Here is a 23,420-nt window from a genome sequence, read left to right as displayed (position 1 = left end):
TCCAGTCAGATTGATTCTCTGACTGTGCATCATCCTGATTGCTTTGTAGTCTCAGCTCCTGGTCTTTGTTCAAACTATTTTACCTCCTTTATGCTTCTCTGAATCTTACTTATCCTTAGAGAACCAACTCAGGGCTCACCTTGTCCAGAACACCTTTCCCCACTATGCCAGCAACACAACAATCTCTCCCTCCATAGTTCTTGTCTATCAGTTACTACCTACTTCAATAGATTATAGCTTCTTCCATAAACAAATAGGATTTAATGTAACCTACCCAAAATATCTCATCCTGTATTGCTTTCTATGCCTCTCCCTACACCTCATAACATACTAAAAGCCTTCTTCTGAGTCTGTTATTGGTATTGTTATTATGTGATTAATTGTATTAATATAGTATAAATTGTATTATTAGTAACTGGTATTAAAAACTATTAGTAACAACATTCACCAGTCTCCCAGGGTTGTCACGAAGATAAAGTGAGGTATTTGTAAAGAGTTTCACAACCCTTATAGCACCATTTAAGTACTAGTTTTTAAAACTTTAACATTGGGGGCACTTTAGCATTGGGCACTGAAGCCCAAGAGGTGTCTGCCTACTCAAACTAACTCTACAACTCTGGCCCACCTGTTTCTCTGGTGAAGCATCCTTATGTTGGGTCTTACAGGTAAATCTGTAGCAGCCAATTTCTGCCCACCAGGCACTTCTTCATTGCCCTTTGGGTGACCTGCAGAGAGAGTGGTATTACATCCTGGCCATTTGGCAACACTAGAACACTCCGGCTGACCCTCTGGTTTGTAGCAATAGTTATCTTTTCGCATACTTTTAAGTGGGGGAGGGGCACACAATTTGCTACACAAATTGTACAGGTCTTGATCTCTACTCCTAGAGAAGAGCCTAGGGCTGTGTGTATAGGAAGGCAGATGTTATAATCATTGTTCTTTGTATTTGCACCCCCCAATGACCAGAATAATGCCTGGTATGGAAGAGATGGTTAATAAATACTTGTTGACTATAAAGACAAATAGACTGCTTTCTGTGGGGGGTGGGGGTAGGGAAGCAAGAGTAGGGGAAAAATTGTAAAATTCAAAATAAAATATTTCTCAAAAATAAATAAATGCTTGTGAATTAGCTGTTTATCCATTAACCATTTTTCCTTCTCTGATTCAGGGATTATTGTGTATCTCCTGAACCATAAGTTTTCTATCTCCTTCTAGATCTTAAAGATCTGATTTTTTTTGTCAGAAATCTAATGACTGGTCAGTATTCTTAACCTATCCAGATTTCTAAAACCTTGGGTGAAGTCTTGGTAACCCTGGAGCTTAGGAGTAGACACCAGGTGGACCAAACAGGATGGGATGGGGCTCATTTTGGGAAGGACCAAAAACTTGTGGGCAGGGCACCCGAAGGAAGGACTTTGGATAGATGTGAACTCCCTCCTTACAGGATGTTAGGCCCAAATGACACAAGAAATGAAGCATCTAAGAACCAGTATAGCATCACAGAAAGAGAATTGAACCTGCAATTGGGAGGAGTTGGGTTTAAGTCTCTCCTATAATTACTAGCTCTATGATTGAGGATGAGTCATTTAACCCACCAGGAACCTCAGTTTCTTCATCTATAAGTGAGGAGGTTGAACTAGGTAACCTATAAAGTTCCTTCTAACTCTAAATCTATAGTCCTGTGACCTACAATACATTCAGGACAAGGTTATTGAGACTTAAATGAGACAATGTATTGATGTAAAGCACTAGCTAAATTGTTACCATATAAAGCACTTTGTAATCCTTAAAGATACATGTGTATATATGTATATGCATATGACATGCTATTCACTTATACATACTAATATAATATATATGTATACACATGTATGTGTGTGTGCATACACACATGCTATTATTTTACTCAAGGAAATATCATTAAGCTCAAACATAATTACCTCTGTGGGTGAGTATGCTTTTCCAAACAAAGGAACCCTAGCCAAATTTTATTCCAGAGTTCATATGTTAGAGAAACTGTGAAGAAAACTTCTTTGGAGTCCTACCTCTCCTTTCTATAGCTTATCCCTTTCTACATCTCCCCTGCCCCGTTCCCCATCCCATGAAACTTTCTAGTGTTCTATTCCTGTAGGGTTTCACTTTTTATGCAAAAGCACAGATAGATAAAAAGAGATCCTTTAAAATTAATCAAGGGGCTCTTATAGAATAAAAATGACAAAGAAATTAATTAGTAATAGTAGAATTTCAGTTTTTAGGGAAAGTTGGTGGAAGAAAATTCCCACTTATTCCCTTATTCTTTCAGGAGACTTTCCTGAATTTCTTAATCCATACCCCATTGGAAATGAGCTCCTTCACTCTTGTGAAAGGATGACCTTGAGAGCTGTTTGGGGGAGAGCTAAAGCCCAGAGAAGCATGAAAAGAGATGCTTATAGGAAGGCCCAGTGCTAACACTTTAGAGAGTGTCATCACAGAAGGTTATATGATAGATTTATTTCCTGAGTGTTCACTGTGTACTGGACACTGTGTCTGGGGGATACAGAGAGAGTTTACAATTTGGTAGTCAAGACAAGAGAGACACTATGCTTCAAACCACAGATGTCAGAAATATAGACTTGAACAAAATCAATAATAGCTGCTCAGGGATAAACAACAGAAGGGATAGGTAAATCAGAGCAGGAAGGAAGAATGAAGAATAGGGTAAGTGGGCAACAGTGGCATAGAGTCACTAGTAAGACTGTAGTCAGGTGTGAGTCAATCAGAGAAGGCTCTATGTTGGAGGTGAACTTGGGGAGAGCTTTGATGTAGTGGAGGAAGTTAGTGGGTAGAATGGAAAGAGGAGAGGATTTGAAGGAGGATGAACTTTCCAGCTTCTTTTGTTCAGGACAATATGCCATCTCTCTCACATTTTTAACAATTTAAATTCACCCTACCTTTCTAGGTCCCATTTAAAAGTCATCTTCTCCATGAAGCCTTCTCTAAGTCTCCCAGTTAGAAGTGAAATAAGCCTTGGCACTTTTGAAATCCCATAGTTTATTGTTCTTACTTCTCCATGTTTTGCTCTGTATTATATTTAATGGCAAATTTATCTTACCATCCCAAGTAGATTATACATTGCATGAGGGTAAAGACTGTGGCATATTCACCTTTGTATTACTCATGTAGTGACTGGTGGTAGCAGGTGGAATTGGTCAAGAGGTCAGGAAATAAAAGCCCACCCTAAAGTGTATTATTTCTTACAAATGAAAAATTTGATCCCCCACTAATTTGCCCCCAAGTTCTTCCAGAAGTCTTGATTCTGAAGCTGTGTGTCTATACCAAAGAAGGCAGAAACAACATGGAATCCACAAACCACAACTGTAATAAATTGAATCATAATCTGTGAGGTTCAAGGGAGGAAATATCAGGGGAAAGTCCTGCTTCCTCACACTGATGCCAGAACCACTCTCACAATGGAAATAAACTGGTGGTTTCAGTAGATGCCTCGAGCATTTACTATCTGAGGATTTCTTTTTCACATGAGTGTCTCATAGGTTGTTGGCACAGAGAATATATTTATTACTGTGGCTATTATGGCTGATCATAAAAAATAAACAAGCCCACAGTTAACTTTTGGACATACTATGGTACAAGCAGTAGACTGGTAGTTAAGGTGACATGAGTTGGGGGGTTTTTTTCGGCCACTAACTTGCTGTTTGACCTCAGGAAAGTCAATTTCCCACTTTGGACCTCAGCTTCCCCATCTAGAAAATCAGTGGTTTTTTTCTGGAAAGTCAATAATTTTCAGTTCTCATAGGCAAAGCAAAATAGCCACAAGATAGATGCCACAGATGTCAGAAATATGGACTTGGATAAGGCAATAATAGTTGCTCAAGAATAATAAGCAGAGGGAGCAACTGGGTGGTACAGTGGGTAGAGCACTGGTCCTGGAGTCTGGAGAACCTGAGTTCAAATTCAGTCTCAGACCCTTAACACTTACTTAGTTGTGGGACCTTGAGCAAGTCACTTAACCCCATTGTCTTGCAAAAACTGAAAAAAAAAAGAATAAACAGAAAGGATAAGTAATTAAGAAGTTAGTAAGGAAGAAGGGAAGGGTGGGTGAGTGAGCACTAATGATCTTCATAAACACATGCAAAAAATTCTTTCCCTTGTCCATATTGTCCCTAGACACATCTGCCTTTGCAGCACCCTCCAATGAGCACAAAGCATCATGACAAGGAAATCAAAGTCTCTCTGAGTCAATTCCATGGCCAAAAATTATACACTTCAGACCAAATAGTTGTCTCTCACCACATGTTCTCTATAGATCATGCTAACAGCAATACCTTATACTGCCTGGACTTTTTATCTCCAAAGACTCAACTGATCATTACCACAACCTTGAGAGATTGTATTATTGTAATACTACAGGTCATGTATTATTATCCTTACTTGGCAGCTAAGGAAATGAGGCATAAAAAGTTGAGAAAGTAACAAAACTGATTCTGGAGGCCAGGTTCCAATTTCTTTCCTCTATTACTCACTGTCCAGTCTGAAAACGGCCTCGTACAAACTTGTTCCTAAGAACAGGGACATAGCTCAAAGACTATGCTCCTGAGAGTGCAATGGGTCAGGAATATACACACTGTTACCATTCTACTTATCTTTCTTGCAGGGCCAAGAGAGCACAAGTCCACAAGCTTGAACTAATACACCAAGTTCTCCTCTGAGTGTTGGTGTCAATGAGAAAGGAAGAATACCAAGTCAAACCTAGAGGGATGGATCCACACACAGGGCTGCCCTCTGTGGGAGGTGCTCTGCTGCCCTCTTCATCTCCCACCCAGATTTTGTTCTTAGCCTTCAGAATGGAGAAAAGTCTCTAGTTTTCTTTCATAAACACTACAGCTTGAGTGTTCAAATTTAAGTGTAAATGACTGCCATTCTTAAGGCAATGTGTGAGGTGGAAAAGGGCTGCAATTCTCTCCAACTTTGTCCTCCATATGTACAGTCAGGGGTATAATCTCAAAACACAAAAGTTCTTATCATAAAAGATCCCACTAGATAAGTGGGAAGTAGGTCTAAATCATAGACTACAAGAACTGAAAGTGACCTTAAAGACCAGGTAGTCCAATTCCCTTATTTTATATATGAGTATTTTGATATCCAAAAAGTAGGTAGGACTCAAACCCAAGCCTTCTAAGAGCAATTCCTTCCTTCTTCCAGCATGTTTCAGGGTACCTATAATAAACTAGATTCCTCCTTATACTGGTAACACATTGAGAGACCTTAAGCAAGTAATTTCATGTCTAGAGACTTCAAGTTTTTCTTTGGTCAACTAAGGCTCTATATTCTTACCCTATAAAATATACCCCCCAAATCTTGGTGCTATTTTAAGCTTTAATAGAGAATGCTTTGCAAACCTTCAAGTAATATGTATGTGTGAATATATGTTTATGTGCTGGCTGTTAAGTTATATGTTGATATGATATGTAGTGAAGATCACAATACAAAATATATGAAATGTTAAAAGTATGAAGTAACGCAAAGTGCACATAAATATTATTTTATTATTATATTATATTCCATGTACTCTCTCCATATATGTATGTATATGTGTATATGTAAAACATCTCTCTCAGACATAGAAAGATAATAAAATAGATGTTACTCTCTCCCATATTGAAGTTTTCAGAGTTTGAATAGGATTCTGATATATCTATATCACATGTGTGTGTGTGCATATATATATATATATATATATGATGTGTATAAATGCAAACAAATATTAAAGTGAAAATCTAAATCATGGCTAATATCAACAATGGTTCTATTTTTTTGATTAATGTCTAATATTTGTCCAGGAGGTTGGTTGCTCCATGTCCAGCTGGTCATTATCCATATCAGTTGTTTGATCACAGTTAACATTACCTAAACAAAGTTGGACACAATTGTTTTCCATTTATCATTTTCAGTTTATACTCAGTTGTTTTGGCTAATGTTAAGATTAATATTTCCACTTACAAATTCTGAAGCTTCAATTATTATATACTCACTCTTACAACTAAACTATATATATATATAAATTCTTAATTACTAATATTACTACTACTACTACTAATAATAATAATAATAATTATAATAATAATATCAAAGCTCTGAAAACAAGCTCCTGAAATATAGACAAACTCAACTGGATAAACTCAGCCCATGTGATTTGACAAACTTACAGTATCTTTCCTTGAATCTATTCCTTTTATATTGATCAGTCTAATATTCAATTGTTGTTCACCCTCATTTTATTCTCTAGATCTCACTGATTCTTTGTTACTGACTACAATTATCCACTCTGTAGATATGACTCTTGCCTATTGCCCTTTTATGAGATTCTATATTTGTTCATCAAATAATCAAACTTCCCCAATATAGATATAATCAAACTCTATTATATAGATGACCTATCTCCTGCTTCTGAGTTCTAAAACTCAGACTATGTTCATTTGCCTACCTGTTACCAACCTACAGCACTTTGTTCTTTTAGATCTCATTCTATGGCATAGAGGAACCCCCCTCCCCCAACCAGGTAAGGCTATAGGGAACAAGACTGAAAATCTCTCTCATCTTCGAGATCAGCATTACTATTTTGACCATTGATGTTAATTACATGAATGTACAATGCATCATACAAAAGTTGTAAGTGCAGATGAAGAGACTAAGTTTTATAACTGAGCCGTGATAATTATTTTAAAGAAATACTTGGTTTTTTTCCTCTAGTATATACTTCTTTCCTGAAAGGATAATAAATAAATTAGCATAATGGATAGAAGACTGCCTTGGAATTAGGGAGATAGAAATTCAAGTTTTGCCTTTTGAAATAATGAACCTGGGCAAGTCATTTAAGCACCCAATGCCCAGGGAAAAGTCTTGGATGTATGCTACACTTGAAAGAACCTTGATTTTGGAGCTTGAGAATTTACGTGCAAATACTACTTGTTTCTGACACTCACTACTTCTGTGACTTTGGGCAGGTACTTAACCTTTAGGGGACGTAATTTCTTCATTTGTAAAATGGGGGGATTATATCAGATAGCTTCTGAGATTTCCACTATATCTAGAACTCTGATCTTCTAAATTGAGTTACATTCATGGAAGAAATTTTCACACTAGGAATTCTTCAAAGAATATAGTTCTAAGCCAAGGGAAAAAACCCACAGAATAAATCTAAACCATTTTTCTCATAAAAGGAAAGGGAAAGAAAATAAATCCCAGTACACTGGAGGTTCTTGGCAGTTGAGATCTATTTATTCCTATCACCATGCTGTTAAAAAAAAATTATCTGTGGACTCTTATTTCTTATATGAAGCTCAAACTCTTTAGCCAGACAGACATTCAAGGTCTATTCTTATCTAGTCCCAGACTAGCCTTATCTCCTTCATATCACCTAAGCTCCATCCAAACACTTTGTTTATTTCTTTCTTTGGTACTTTGTCATATATAGTTTTGTTTTGTCTCTCTTCATGAAAATATTTTATCTCCAAACCTCTCTGTCCCCTCTCCCCATCAGACCATGGTGTTTTGTATTTTGAATCATAAAAATCCCATCTCGCTCCCATTTCTCTCAATTATGATCTCTGTACCTTTGGGTAAGTCACATAATGCCTTACCTGTTTGGGCCTCAGTTTCACATCTGTAAAATGGCAACAGCACTTGTATGACCTTTTCATAATCTATATGGCTACTTTTCCGCTGACTGATAATCATGCCTAGAATGTACTTTCTCTTTTCCTCTGCCTTCTAGAATCCATCTCTTTCTTTAAGATGCAGGTAAATCACAACTTTTTTAGATGAAACCTTTTTTGAAGCCTCCCAACTGGCAGTGGAAGGAATGCACTCCCTCTAAAGCTACACTACATTTATTTTTTTTCTAATTATTAATTTTTTTAGGTTTTTGCAAGGCAATGGGGTTAAGTGACTTGTCCAAGGCCACACAGCTAGGTAATTATTAAGCATCTGAGAACGGATTTGAACTCAAGTACTCCTGACTCCAGGACCAGTGCTCTATCCACTGCACCACCTAGCCGCCCCCTTTCTAATTATTCTATACATACACAAACACATATATACATATATGTAGAATGATTAGAAAGAATATATATATATACATATATATATATATATGTATACGTATATCCTTGTTGTGTTCCACATTTTAATATAAACTCCTTGGAGGTAGAGATTGTTTGTATTCCTACCTCCTAGCATAGGGCCTGGAATTTGATAGATACTTAACAAATATTTGTTGATTGATTAAAAGCCAACTCAAAAGATTTTCTAAAGGATGCCTTGAGATAATGTGGGCTGAATGTTAAAGAGTTATATAAATGTGTGGAGACATTGATCTCTGACTAATTCTTGCTCCTATCCCAGGCTCTAATCTAGTAAGAAATACTAAATTATGAAGAGGCAGTTTCCAGTGATCTCTTTACAAAGAATGAACAAAGTATGTATTTGACTGAATTGGATGGAAGAGCAGCACATAACTGAGTGATGATTGGTTATTTCTCCAGATGGCCTTTAAAAGACAATTTGAGAGATAATTAGTTTGGGTCAGTCCAGGTCAGTAGATGCTTTGTGAAAACTGACCCCTGTGCCTCTAGTTGAAGAGGAGTTACTGGCCCAGTTTGGCAAAGCACATTCAAGATACATCCAACAGAGAGCTGAGGCATATACTTCCAAGAAAGAAACAGACATAGAAAGGCAGCAACTTTAAGGAAGGAAACTTATGAAAAGAGAAGGCAATTGGCCATGAATATAAAGGAGAACTAGCCCTGCCCTTGAGAAGGGAGAAAGGACTTCAAGATTCTGCAATACCAGAGAAATGAATTGTCTTGGCTACATGTTACTTATATGTATGCCTCACTATCATTGCACTCCAATTTTGTGACTATTCTTCCCATAGAAACTATGTTTATTTGTGAAAGAGTATCCTCCAGGCTAAGATGGAAATTTTTGTAGCTACCCTTTCTCCTATGTCATTTTTGTAAATGCTACTGCCCTGAGTTAATTGTGTCTACTGGTTGATCATAAAGAAGAAGCCCACCAATAGGGGTTCATGACCTATCATAGTAGGAGCACAGACTCACAAGATCATCTTGGAACCTATAAGAATAGTCTCTTCACCAAACCCTGGGGAACCAATCTGAAAACTATGAGTTCTGCATTGTGGAGGTTACTCTAGAGGGAGTATTACAAATACAAGCTATTCCTGCTGTAAGCTTCCCAAGGGCATTGTAAACTGTTCATTGGCTATCACAGTGTTTGGTATTATGATACTCAATAAATAAATAAAATTGATACTCAGTAAAAGTTTAATGAATTGAGTTACAATTTCACTGTATTTTTTGCAGGAAGTCACACAATTATTTGCCACTATTTCCTGAGTGACTTCTGTTTCCTGACCTCATATCAGTTCCATTAGAATTGAAGAGTTTGAAAGGAAAAGAATCAGGCTGAGCATAATGGCTCCTCCTGGATACAGGTCTGTCTTGAGAAGCAGCAGGCAGGGGGATGAATAGCAGCAGTCGACCATGCCTATATATTAGCAGCCCTACTGAGCAGTACTTGCCATCCTTCATAGCCCTCTGCTACCTGGCTAAGCTTTCCTGGGTTATTCCTCTCACAGGAAAGATGATTAAATTTGCTGTAAAAATGCCCATAAACCTAGGAGTGTCTACACCTCCACAGCAGGAGACTTTAGGAATTAAATAATTTGATTATAGACACTATTAAAATAGTGTATCATATCACCATGAAATCTTCCCAAATGCTAAACCTCCCCACCATAAGAAACCCCAGATATCACTGCAGATTCATGTTCAGTCCCAAAAGTGACAATTATCTTAATGTTCTCTGACACCTTTAAGGTAGAGGTTTTCTCTAATGTTTCCATTTTACAGAAAGGGAAAAGTAGTCCTCCCCCCCTTTTAGTTCAATCCTGGCTACAGTTAGAAGCTGGGTGCCCATAAAATAGTAGAAGGCTACCCCTGCATACATTACAGATGTGGATCAGTGAGGATCTTTTTCGATCACATCTTACATCTAGATGAAGAAAATCAAATTGATTTTGACCTGAAGACAGCTAGTAAGCTCTTTTGTTCTAGCTCACAGGTACAGAAAGCCATATTTCAAACAGAAAGATTGGTCAAAATAGACACAATCTGGCTTATAACAGTCACTTTGACATGTCAAAGCCTATTCCAACAAAATGTGCCTGTTCTTTCCCTATCCTATCCACTGACCTTTGGTAAACACATAAATAGGCATCTAATCATCTTAAAACCATTCTCATTTAAGGAAGCTTATTTTGGTTCTGATAGGCAAATATTTTCATGATCTTTTTAGGCGAAACCAAAAAAAAAATCAAAGTTGAAACAAAGAAAAAAATAATCATTGTAAAAAATACATCCTTCCCCAGTTGAAGGGGAGAAAAAAGAAAAGAGAAATGTCCTACCGTCTAAGAAAGGGAAAGAAAGCAGAAGAGAAACTGGTCTTACAATAAGCCTAATTCCTTGAAGAAGGGTCAGTGGCAGGGAGGCCAGTCAGGCATCCAGAGAGGTTTGATATTGAACGTTTTGAAATAGGAATCGCACAGGATTCGCTGCCTGCAAATGCATTTTATGGACAGAGTACTTAGAAGGAAAGGAAATGGCACACTTGATGAAATCAGGGCAGCCACCAAATTGCTTCCTGCTCCAGCATTTTATCCTTACACACACACACACACACACACACACACACACACACACACACACACGTGAGTGATGGCAGGGGAGGGGAGGCAGCAGTCCAGGCTAGGGAAATTCTGCTGCCAGTTCATGAGCTAGGGTATCTGCTTGAGTAGGGATAGGAGGTGGGGTACAGGATGAGGAGGGTTACCTGATTGAGTTCAGTGTGTGGACGCTGACTGAATACCTCTTTTACTTAAGGAAGAACTGGGAAGTGGGGATAGAGGAAAGAAGGAGAGGACAGGGTGGAGTGTTGAGAAATAAATTGGAAGGAGCCCTTTTCCATTGGCATTAGCAGAAAGAGGGAAGCTGGGGGTGGCTGAATGACTCAGAGGGTAGGCTCACAGAATCTTAGTGTTGGAAGAGACTTTGAAGGCCTTTATTCCAACCTTTACCCAAAGCATAAGTCCCACCAATAACATTCCCAACAAGTGGTCATTTGGTACCTTCTTGTGGTCATAGCCCTCCCTCTCCAAGCCATGGAGAATATAACTTTCTCCTGAGATACCCTATTACCCTTTGGGATGGTTTTAATTGTGAAGGAGTTTTTTCCTACATGTCAGAGAAATCTTACTCTTTCAGCACCTAGTTCTAGCTCTGTCTTCAGGGTCCAAGTAAAGTAATACCATCCCCACACCTATTCTTAGAGGTGCTGGACCCTGATTTTCCCCTCACAGATTTGAAGGGAACCAAGAGGATGGTGAGCTATTTAGTCTCTTAGTGCCACAGATAAACTGTGATAACCACACTTGCCTATTCATAGGGTCTTTGCCAGGAATAACTAATAGTGACTGTAAAATACTTCCCTAATTACAAAGAGCTCATTAGCGTTAAATAATAACTTACTGTGGGTGGCCTTGGCAAGGCTCCGCTGCAGGGCTCCTGAAGGAAGGAAAGAAATTGTTTCTCTATTCCATTCATTCCCTCTCTCCACTCTCCAGGGAGACTATGGTCCTTATCAAGCTTCCTCCTTAGCACTGGGTACTACAGAGTTGGACCAATGGCCCCCTAGAGTGGGCTTCCACTTTGGCCTTTGCTCAGTCGGTCAGTAAACAGGTAGTAAATAAGTGCTTACCTGATGAGAATTACTAGTGTTAGGGGATGAGGATACATATAAATGCAAAAATATAATCCCTGCCCTCAAGAGCTCACAGTCTAATGAAGGTGTCAGCACATAAATAACTAGGTACATGTAAGATATATACCAAGAAATTTTAAAAAATCTGAAAAAGGCTAGTGCCAGGAACGGTTTCCAGTCGAAGATAGAATATGAGCTGAATGATGAAGAAATTCAAGGAAATCAGATGAGAAGGGGCAAGAAATTCTTTTGTGGAGGGTGTAGAGGTGGGGCAAAATATACTTCAGCTTTGCAATTCTCCTGCCCTTCTAATGACCACCCTGAGTCTCAAACTTCTGACCCTCCTAATTCACCAAACTCATCAGAGGTAAAGAGGCAGGCTCAGGTTTGAGGGTGGAAGATACAGCTAAGGGTTGGGTTAGTTATGAAATTTGAATTTAATTTTTGCAAAATACAATCTTCCATCTGGAGAGCTAAAGGAAGCCATTTCTGTTGCCCAGTTTCCACCCTTGGGGGGGTGTGTGTCAAAAAGTCAGGGTTGTGTATGGTTCTCTGACTGTCCAGATGATAAGTACTGCTAACAGAATACACATCACCCCCAATGAAAAACCTTGCCCTATCCCTAGGACAGGTATAATAGCTCAGTTAACAACCTCAATGCTATACAAATATCATTCATCACTCAAGACAAGGGTGATAAAAGGGCGAAAGAATCCTCCCCAACCCCCTCTTCTTTTGAAACAATTCCCTTTTAAATTATTGGTATCTATTTTAACCTGCTCAGCTGTAACAGTTACACAGGCTTATTAGAAAGCTTTGGCCAATTTCCACTCTCAATTTGGGGCAGATTCCCCTTTATTTGTCTTTGAACACTTTTCGTTCTCCCCATCCACACCCCCTCTCAAGAATACTGACTTCACCCCAGTCCAGCCTGCTTGGAAGCTGGCTCTAATTTTCCTTTCCCTGTCTACCCCTTATATCCTTCTCCAAGTCAGCAGATTTGAGCTGCAAATAATAGACCCAGAATTCAGTGGTTATACCATTTGCTCTGGGAGCTTGACAATTAACTAAAAAAAAATGTCTGGGGTTCACTCAGAGTAACAATTCACAGCCCTTCAGTGTGACAGGAGGAAACGAAAACCCCTCTGGAGAAGGAAGGGACCTCACCATCGGGCCAGGAGGGGTCTATTTCAGCTGGAGGGAAATTCAAGGAGCCTTATTATTCACAAGATCTCTTTCCAGTTTTGACCTTAAGAGTACTCTTAACCTTCCTCCTCCAGCTTGCTAATGGGCAAATAAATCTTGGGAGAGTATCTTAAATTCTTTTTTATCACAGACTGTATCGCTGCGATAATAAGACCAGCCTTCAGAGTAACCATTAAGCTGGAGAAGGTGTGGTCATCATTTATGATTTTTTTTAGCCTTAATTGCTAGACAGACACTTTAAGTGGGAAGTCTGTCTAATGAGCCCAGTCATTAAAACATCAAAAACTGTTATCTCAGGTTTCTATTTTAGTTAGACATTACATTATTTTAATAAGGGGACTGCATTTCTTGTCGCTGGTTTCAGTAATCCAGGCCAAAGTTGTACAGTGGGACAGGGAATAAGGGAAAAGAGAAGGAATAGCAGCCTTTCTTTTGGAAAATAAGGAAACCAAAACAATCTATATCTGACAGTTCTCTGCAGCATATAGAAGTAATAGGAATCTCAGAGGTCAAATGGACCAATTTCCTTATACAGATGAGAAAAATGAGGCCAAGCTAAGGGAAGTGACTTGTCCAAAATCACACAAGTAACAAGTAGTAGATTTTTAGAAATATTCAACCCGAGACTCAAGAAAGTTAAGTTTTGTTTTTCTCCTGCCAGAGGAAACAAAAGAATTGCTGTGACAGATGGTAATGGGTTAGCTGAACATGGGGCAAGCAGAACTATGATGGTCCACTGAATTTTCTGGCTGTGGTTTCTCAGTTGTGAATCTCTGTAGTGAATATTTAGCAGCTTCTATGTTTTGATTCACACCTACTTTCCTCCCTTTTCTCCTCCTCTCTTTATGGTATAGTGGAAAGAATACTGCAGTGGGACACGAAGGCCCTAGTTTCTCAATTCTGTAATTTATCTTCAACAATTCCCTGAACTTCTCAAAGTCATGGTTTCCTCATCTGTAAATTGGGTACAATAAAATACTTCCAGTACATAACTTCACAAGGCTGCTTTGAGAAGAGAGCTTTTTTAAACCTTATAATGCTTTATAGTTATTGTACATCTGTAGCCTATATTAAATTGCTTACTGTCTTAAGAAGGGGAAAAGGTGAGGGAAGGAGGCATTTAGAACTCAAAATTCTTTCAAAAAGAATATATTAAAATTTACCTTTACATGTAATTGGAAAAAATAAAACCCTATTTAAAAAATAACATGAAGTATAAATGTGAATTATCATTATTGTTGTTGCATTTATTGCCAAAATACCACTCAAACTTTAGATATATAGTGGAAGGATCACTTTCCTAGGAAGCAAAATACCCTACTTTGAATTCTGACTTTAACATGTCTAAGACCATGGATAAGAAGTCCATTAAGCCTCATTTTCTTCATCAGATCATCATACATACATTACTTATGTTATAGGGTTGTTTTGATGAAAGCTCCTTGTAAAGGAGCTTTGGTCCTTATCAAGCTTCCTCCTTAGCACTGGGTACCACAGTGTTGGACCAATGGCCCCCTGGAGTGGACTTCCATATTACCTTATTATTAACATCTTTCAAGGTCTCAAGTCCCACCTACTCTATTAAGTCTTCTATGGTTATAAGAGTCCATGCAATTCTTAATTTTCCCATTGGCTTTTCTGACATTTTGCATCAGATTGCATTAGACTATTTTGCACTGTTGTTTAATTATTTTATGCACTCTGAGTCCCCAACTCAAGTCCTCAGATTTCTGGTCATGTAGTAGGGGTTAAAGGGGAGAAGCTCAAGTGTGGCCGATAAAGCAGAGTCAATCAACATTAAGTACCTACTGTGTTCTAAGTACTGTGCTAAGTGCTGGGGATACAAAGAAAGGCAAAAGACAGTTCCTGCCCTTGAAAAGCTTATAATTTAAAGGGGGAAACAACACACACAAAAACCATACAAACAAGCTTTATATACAATATAAATAGAAGCACAGAGCTTCCAGCACAAACCTTGGCCTCAATGACTGTAGTCTGATGACCAGCCTAGCTGGCTCAAGAGATTCATTCAGACTGACCAAATCACCATGGATATTTTGACCCTGGTAACTCACAAAGACCCATCTGACTCAAAGAAGTTGCAATCTGTGTGGGTGGTGAACAGTATTTCCACTGAAAGAATAATTAGAAAATAAGCTCCTTGAAGGGAGGGACTCTTATTTTTGTGTTGGTATTCCCAAGGCATGGCATAACTCTTAGCACAGAGTCAGCATTTAATAAAATGTATTAATTGACTTCAAAGTATTGAACTTAAAATACCTTATATTTCCATTTCATTTTATGATTTGCAAACTAGACTCTGCAATATTGACATCAATAACACAGATAATAAAGAGGGAGAGGAGACACACACAGGTGGTCTGCCAGACTGGGCAGGAGAAGCAAAACAATACAGTAGAATAAATGGGCAGAATGCAAAGACCAATTTAAAAATCTAGAGGATGGTTTCTCATGTCTGAAATTCTCTCCCTTATTACCTTTACTTCATAGAATCCTTAACTAGCTTCCATGCATAGCCCATGTCACATCCTACATGAGGCCTGTGATGAGTCCTACCATTATTAGTATTCTTTTTAAAAATTATTTGAATTATTTGTATGTACTTTGTGTTTACTTACATATGTATATGTGTGTGTGTGTATGGATACGTGTGTAGGTATGAATGAATGGATGAAGAAATGGGCGAATGGATATAAATAGTCTATAATCTCCTCGAGGTCAGGGAATGTTTCCTTTATATTTTTGTATCACCAGTGCTTAGTATAGTTCTGACAACATGCTTAATAAACATTTGCTGAATTGAATTGTGTTTCTTTTCATTTTTTGTGTATCTCCTACAGAGCTTAGCACAGGGTATCACTCAAGAGCCTTAGTATACATTTGATGACTGATCATTCCAGTTCTTCAATTGATTAAAAATCCAATTGTATACTGAATTATCTCTGTTGCTTTCATGATTCTGACATGTTTAAAACCAATCTACCTGAATATTCAAAAAAAACTAGCCCAATTCCACTTTACCAGCCTGCATGATCTATAAAAGGGGAACCTTTTTTCTGCCAAAAGCCATTTGTATATTTATAACATCATTCACAGGCTATACCAAATTATCAACATAAAAATTAGCCTGCTATATTTGGTCAAACATTTAATTAATTCATCCCTAAAAAGCTCTAAATTTATTGAATTTTGAGTCCTGCCTATACTTGCTTTGGCAGCATCAGATGAAATGATTTCAAGGTTCAGGTTCTACAGAATGAGAATATGGGTCTATGGTTCTATGAGTTATGGTTCTTGGACAGAACTTGCTATTGACCTCAAAACTGTGACTACACTTAAGAAATGTCTAAGGACAGAAAATATGAAAAATAATAGAAAGGAAACAAGGATGGCCCTTAAAATGATAACTTGATAAACCTCACTTTTGTTCATGGAAAGTTAATGGAGAGAATTATCTCAATATAAATTCATAAAGAATATGGGATCAGAATTGAAAGTTACATCAGTAAATCAAAGAAGGGATCAGATAGAGAAGGTTTGATTTCTGAAAATACAGGATCAGCACGGAGAGATTAGGGTCATGATAATGATAGGTCAAAAATCCATCAAAAATCAGCCAAGTAGTTGTAGATTTGTGAAAATTTAGGCAAAATCAATATGCTTATATTAGAATGCAGGATATTTGAAGATAATTAGTGCCAGAAAAAGGTCATTATAGTAAATTCACTTAAAACAAAGACCAATATTTCAAGTAAGTGGTGAGAAAAATTTGATGAGGATATTATCTTGAAAAATGAAACCAAGAATTACAAAAATAAATTTATTTGATCTCCCATTTAGCACACTTTAAGCTATAATTGTGACTATTCACTAATTCTTAGAATGAAGAAAGAATTGAGAGTTGATTTGAGCGGAGAATGATTTTAATGGTTTATTCCCCCCTTTTTGTTGATGGCACAACATGACATCTTTCATTTTAGGTCAAACTTTTGGATTATAATCTTTATTGTGAAAACTCAAGGACTTCATTAATTGTCCTAAGGGCCTATTTTAATCATTTGTATTTAAAGCATTCTCTTCTGAGGTTCTACTGACAAATAATTAGAGACTCATAAAGATTTTGTTAGGATGGGTGGGTGAGGACAGTGTTAAACAAAGAGAAATGTTTGAATGGGAACTAATTTTTCAAGTGGTCAATTCATTAGTGATTGTGTTCATGTTAGGATGATTTTAGCTTACCTAAGCAACTTTATTGGAGTCTGCAAGATATAATAATAGATAGCCAGTCTTCAAGTAGAGATGATTTGAGTTCAAGAGTACACACACACACACACACACACTCTTGCAAAAAAAATCATTTGCTATCTAAGTGTCCATGTCTAATCTCTAGGATGATAAACTCTAGAATAGTTATTGATTTGTATTGATAAATGGAACTTCCTCACTGAAAATTCTCTATGTCAATGAAATAACAGGTTCAGACCAAAACCAAACAGAACCTTATAATTTTTGGGGATTCTGATAAGGGATAGCTAGATAGCAAGAAACTCCTCTCTGACACTTGAGGAGTACAAGGTCATCCTCGATGAATACTGAGTTTTTCCTTCCTTTCCACATTCACAAGTATAAAAAACAAAGACAAAGTTCTGATGAATGCTACAAAAAGATGAACCTAAGATCTTTGTTTCTTCTGACCCCTTCAATCATTCAAAACCATTTAAAAAAATGACTATTGTCAGTCAGTCAGCCAGTCCCTACAGTCAAAGGAAGGATGTAAATTCTACCAGGAGATACAATATGTGAACACATAGGCAGACAAAGTGTATGATTAAATACGGAGTAATGTCAGGGAGCATTGGGAAATCAGGAGGAGCCTCCTGTAAGTGGAGGCCTAGGGTCAACCCTTGAAGGAAAGGAGAGATTCTAAAGGTAGAGGTCAGGAGGGAGGGTCCACACTCGTTGATTTGTCTCCAAAGTATCTCTGCTATCTTCCTCCCTTCACTTGTATAACACTCAAAATAATCTTCTATATCTGGTCATATCAGTTGCTCCCTCAAACACCTTCCTTCACTTCCCATTGACTTCAGGCCCTCCACCAACTAGTTCCAACCCAGCCTTATTAATAACATTTCTACAGCACTTACATGGTGCTAAGTGCTTCACAATTATTATCTTATTTGATTCTCATACAATGCTGGGAGGTTGGTACCATTGTTATCCCTCTTTTACAGATGAGAAAACTGAGGCAAACAGGTATTAAGTGACTTGTCCAGAGTCACACACAGTCTGAGGCTGAATTTGAACTCAGGTCTTCCTGCTCAGGTCAGGTACTCTAACCACTGTACTACCTAGCTTCCCCCTTTCATGTTGTCTTTTCATGTTACTCCCTTTCACACACACTTTCTGTTCCAGGTAAATTAGACCATTACCTGTTCCACAATTTCATCCTACTCTCTTTCAACTTTGAATTTACTAAAACTATTTGTAAAATGCTTAGCACAGTTCTGGATGTTAATAAAACTTTGTTCCCTTCCCTTCCTGTAATGCATTCTCTACATATTACAACTGGTTGAAGTACTATTTATGCACATAATGTCTCCCAATAGAATTTATATTCTCTTGATGGCAGAGACTATTTTATTTATGTCTTTATATCTCTAATGCCTAGCACATATGGTGCCTGGACCAGAGTTGGTGTTTAATAAATGCTACTGATTGAATGAGGAAGAAGGAAGAACCAAAGAGGATTTCTGAGGGAAGAGCTAGAGCATCTGGGAGGATGGTGGAACTAGGAGCAGAAATAAGGATATTAGAAGGGGGCAAAGAGTCAGGACTTCTTTTCTAGAAGTAAGAATAGCCTAAGTACTGGGAAGGCTGAATTACCCTCCCCTGAAGATCTTTAAAAATATGATGAGAACAGAGATGGGAATACTAGGTGGTGCAGTGGATAGAGCATTCAGGAGGATGGGAGTTCAAATTTAGACACTTGCCAACTACTAGCTGTGTGACCTTGAGCAAGTCACTTAATCCTGACTGCCTCACATCCAGGGCCATCTCCAGTCAATGTGATTCATATCTGGCCACTGGACCCAGATAGCTCCAGAGGGGAAAGTGAGGCTGGTGACTGAGCACATTACCCCCTCACTCAAATTCAGTTCACATGCTTGTCATGGCACACCTCCCCTGATGTCTTGGTCTTCTTTGAGAATACAGGACAAACATTATTAGGAACAGAGAAAAGAGTAATAACTGGCTCTAATGTCAGAGGATTGGTTTCAAATCCAGCCTCTGATTCTTACTATTTGTGGTCCTTGGGCAAGTCACTGGACTCAGTTTACCCATCTATAGGTATGAAGTTAGATTTGATGACTTCTGAGGTCCCTGATGGTCCTCAACCTGTGATCTTATAAACCCTGGTATTCTTTCATGAATGCTTTCCATTAACTAAGAAATGAATAAGACTCCTCTTTCAATGTAAAATGTTAATGAGGGGGAGTGGAATGAAAAGAAGAGAATTAGAAATTCAAAGTTTAAAAAAATTAACGTTAAACTTGTCTTTACATGTAACTAGGAGAAAATAAAATAAAATAATGTAAAATGTTAGAGGTTTCTCTGGGTGGTCAACAATAGGAATAAAAGAGACTATAAAAAGTAATGAGACAGGGGTGGATGGGGGTGGGGGGTGGGGATTGTGCAAAGCAGGAGTATTCCCGAAATCCCTTCTTGGGTCCAGAACTCAGGTAAAGCCTTTAAGTCACCAAGAAGGTGTGGTCTAGAGTACACACCCAGGCTGTCTTAACATAATTTAATTCTGACCTCTGCAGAAAAGAAAAAAATAAATTGGGAATGGTGCTTAAAACTGGACAAGAGCTTATAAATGTTTCTAGAATTGTACATTTTAAGGGAGACTCTACTGTCCCCAAGGTTAAATAACATATCAACATTCCTCTCAAAGAAATATTGAACTCTTCTTTCTACTGAAGGTAGAAAAAACTGTCTCTAACTGGAATGGCAACAAATAATCATAACTCATATTGACCTAGGTTTCCAAATGGATATCCTCACAACAAACTTGTGAAAGAAATCAAATGGTATTATATCCATTTTACAGATGAGGAAACTGAGACTTAGAGGAGTATAGTGATTTACCTAGTTCCCTCAGTAGAAAGTTTGAGAGAAAACAGTGGGAAGGATGGGCTGTGGTGGAAAGAGTCCTGAACAAGAAGAGTTTTAATTGTGAGATCTTTCACTATGTAGTTAAGATGCTTGACCTTGAGAAGTCACTCCTCCTCTCTCTGGACCTCAATTTCCTCACCAGTATAACAAAGGAGTAGGATCAGATGATCATTTCAGGTCTCTACAATTTCTGAAATTATCTGACTGAAGACATAAAATCCCTTTGAAAATAGGATTTCTTCAGGCCTTTCATCATCTCATACTTTAGAACAAAAGGACAGAAATACCAATATCAAAACAACCTGACCTAAACAATTGGCCAAAGAAAAAAATGAGAAGTGATTTATTGAGAATCAAAGCAGACATGCTTTCAGGATCTGGAAACACAAAAAAACCCAAAGCTCTCTTTTACTCCCTATACTCTCACAGCAATTAAAAGTCTCAATAAACCAATGAAAGAAGAGTATTTGTCTTTAGTAACTCAGGTCTCTTGTATTTATCCCTTTCTATTCACTCATTTGAATTCTGAGTCCCTTTTTTTTGTATCCTTAATCTTGCCCCCCACCCCATACCTACCTTTTAGTACCTTCAAATTGTCTTTTCCCAGGGGGGAAAAAAATCAGATAAACTCATTTACACTGAGGTGTTAGGGAGAGAATGTATGTCAAGAGTTCTATCAGTCAGGATGACTGTGCTTAAGAGGATTCTGGAGGTAGCAGTGCTTAACCTAGCTTAGGAAAAGGCCCTAAAGGCCTCCACCCTAGGAGGGTGGAGTCCAGGATCCCATACTCACATATACAGTCATATACACACACATATATGGCTATAATCCATGAATGATGATATAAATATCCAAATGGCCCTTGGCAGAAAAAAAGGTTCCACCATAATAATTGTAGGGAAACTTCCATCTCTAATATTCTGTGAATCTGTCATGTGGCTTCTCTTAGCTTCGGTTTTCTCATTGGCAAAAAGGAAATAATTTACTTGTATTATCTTTTTCATAGGAATATTGTAAGCAAAATGATTTATAAACTAAAAACTGTATATAAAAATATAAGATACTAACTAAAGAAATGCATACTAATGAAAGAGTTTCAGGCAGTGTGATATAGCCAGAGGAAAGAGATATTTTGAGGGTTTTCCTAGATAACTCAAAGTACAAAATTTGTTCCATTATAGATTCATTGAAGGATTGAAAGGAACATACTTACAGATTCATGGAATGTTAGAGATGGAAGGTTCCCTATGGTCATCTGACCCAGGGGTAGGGACCCTTTTTTTCTTCCAAGGGTCATTTAGATATTTATAATAACATTCATGGACTATATTTGGTCAAGCATTTAAGTCAACCCTAAAAAACTCCTAGATTCATTAAATTTCGAATCTGATCAACAGCTGTTTTAGTAACACCACACCAATTGAGCACCGGACCCTAACACAACTCTTTACTAGATGGTTAGGTCCATGATAGCAAACGCTGTCACTGAAACTTTGTATCTTCCCCAGGATTAGAACCGTGCTCTGCAAAACAGGCTAAATAGTTTCGCATACTTCTCAGACCATGAGACAACAAAAATTACATGTAATAAAGGGCCATGGAAAGAGAAACCAAAACCAATTGGAAACTAAATAACTTAATTTTAAATAATGAGTGGATCAAACAGCAAATCATAGAAATAATCAATTATATTCAAGAAAATGATAATAATGAGACATCATACCAAAATTTATAAAGTGCAATCAAGGCAGTTTTGAGAGGAAACTTTATACCTCTAAATGTTTATGCCCACTATCACCATTATTATTCAATATAGTATTAGAAATGTTAGCTTTGGCAGTAAGATAAGAAAAAGAAGGAATCAGAATTGACAATGAGGAAGCAAAGCTTTTACTCTTTGATATGAGGATGTACTTAGAGAACCTGAGAAAATCATCTAAAAAACTGCTTGAAACAATCAAAAAATTCAACAAAGTAGCAGGATATAAAATAAACTCACATAAATCACCAATATTTTTATTTATGAACAACAAAGCCCAAAAGCAAGAGAAAGAAAGAGAAATTCCATTAAAATAACTGTAGATAACATTAAATACTTGGGAATCTACCTCCCAAGACAAATCCAGAAACTGTATGAACATGATTATAAAGCACTTCTCACTCAAATAAAGTCAGATCCAAATAATTGGGAAAATTTCAATTGTTCATGGTTAGGTTGAGATAATATAATAAAAATTACAATTCTATACAAATTAAATTACTTATTCAGGTCCATACCAATCAAACTACCAAATAATTATTTTGACAAGCTAGAAATAATAGTAACAACATTCATCTGGAGCAACAAAAGGTCAAGAATAGCAAGGGAACTGATGGAAAAAAATATAAAGAAAGATGGCCTAGTTCTACCAGATCTAAAACTATACTATAAAGCAGCTGTCATCAAAACTGCCTGGTACTGTATAAGAATTGAGCAATGGATCAATGAATTAGGACAGGTTCAAAAGAAACACTAGTAAATGACTATAGTAGTCTATTGTTTGACAAACCCCAAAATATTAGCTTCTGATAAGAACTTACTATTTGACAAAAATTGTTGGGAAAATTGGGAAAATAGTATGGCAAAAACTAGGCATAGACCCACATCTTACACCCTATACCAAAATAAGGTCAAAATGGGTATAGGACTTAGACACAAAGGGTGACATTGTAGATAAATTAATAGATCAAGAAATACTCTATCAGATTTATGGAAAGGGGACAAATTTATGACAAAACAAGAAGTAGAGTACATTATAAACTACAAAATGATTTTTGACTATATTAAATTAATATATTTTTGCTCTAATAAAATCAATGCTGCCAAAATTAGAAGAAAAGTAGAAATTTGGGAAACAATCTTCACAATTAGGAGATCTGATAAAGAACTATTTCTAAAGTATATAAAGAACAACATCAAATTTATAAGGTTGCAAGTCATTCCCTACTTGATAAATGGTCAAAGGATATTCAGTTTTCAAATGAAGAAATTAAAGGTAGATATAATCATATGATAGAATACTCCAAATCATTGAGATATTGATTAGAGAAATGAACATTAAAACAACCCTGAGGTATCACTTCACACCTATCAGATTGGTTAAGATGGCAAAAAGGGAAAAAGATCAATGTGGGAGAGGTT

The 23,420-nt window shown here is 37.3% G+C and overlaps 1 protein-coding gene across 5 annotated transcripts in view; it reads right to left on the bottom strand.

The window, feature by feature from the left end:
- Positions 1 to 23,420, bottom strand: part of ZBTB7C (zinc finger and BTB domain containing 7C) — a 406,995-nt gene that overhangs the window by 80,033 nt on the left and 303,542 nt on the right. The window contains exon 2 of one of the 5 annotated variants that reach the window (XM_074205872.1): positions 626 to 725. The exons of 3 other annotated variants lie outside the window; for them this stretch is intronic. In XM_074205872.1, the coding sequence (XP_074061973.1) occupies positions 626 to 645 (20 nt within the window). In that variant the 5' untranslated portion in view covers positions 646 to 725. Of the gene's footprint in view, positions 1 to 625; positions 23,096 to 23,420 lie in introns of those variants that run through there. One more of the 5 variants, XM_074205871.1, reaches the window with a different exon arrangement.

Source organism: Macrotis lagotis, chromosome X (assembly GCF_037893015.1).
Source record: "Macrotis lagotis isolate mMagLag1 chromosome X, bilby.v1.9.chrom.fasta, whole genome shotgun sequence".
Lineage (NCBI taxonomy): Eukaryota > Metazoa > Chordata > Mammalia > Peramelemorphia > Peramelidae > Macrotis > Macrotis lagotis.
The sequence above is the reverse complement of the archived record's forward strand: the minus strand, read 5'-3'. Positions and strand labels throughout refer to the sequence as shown.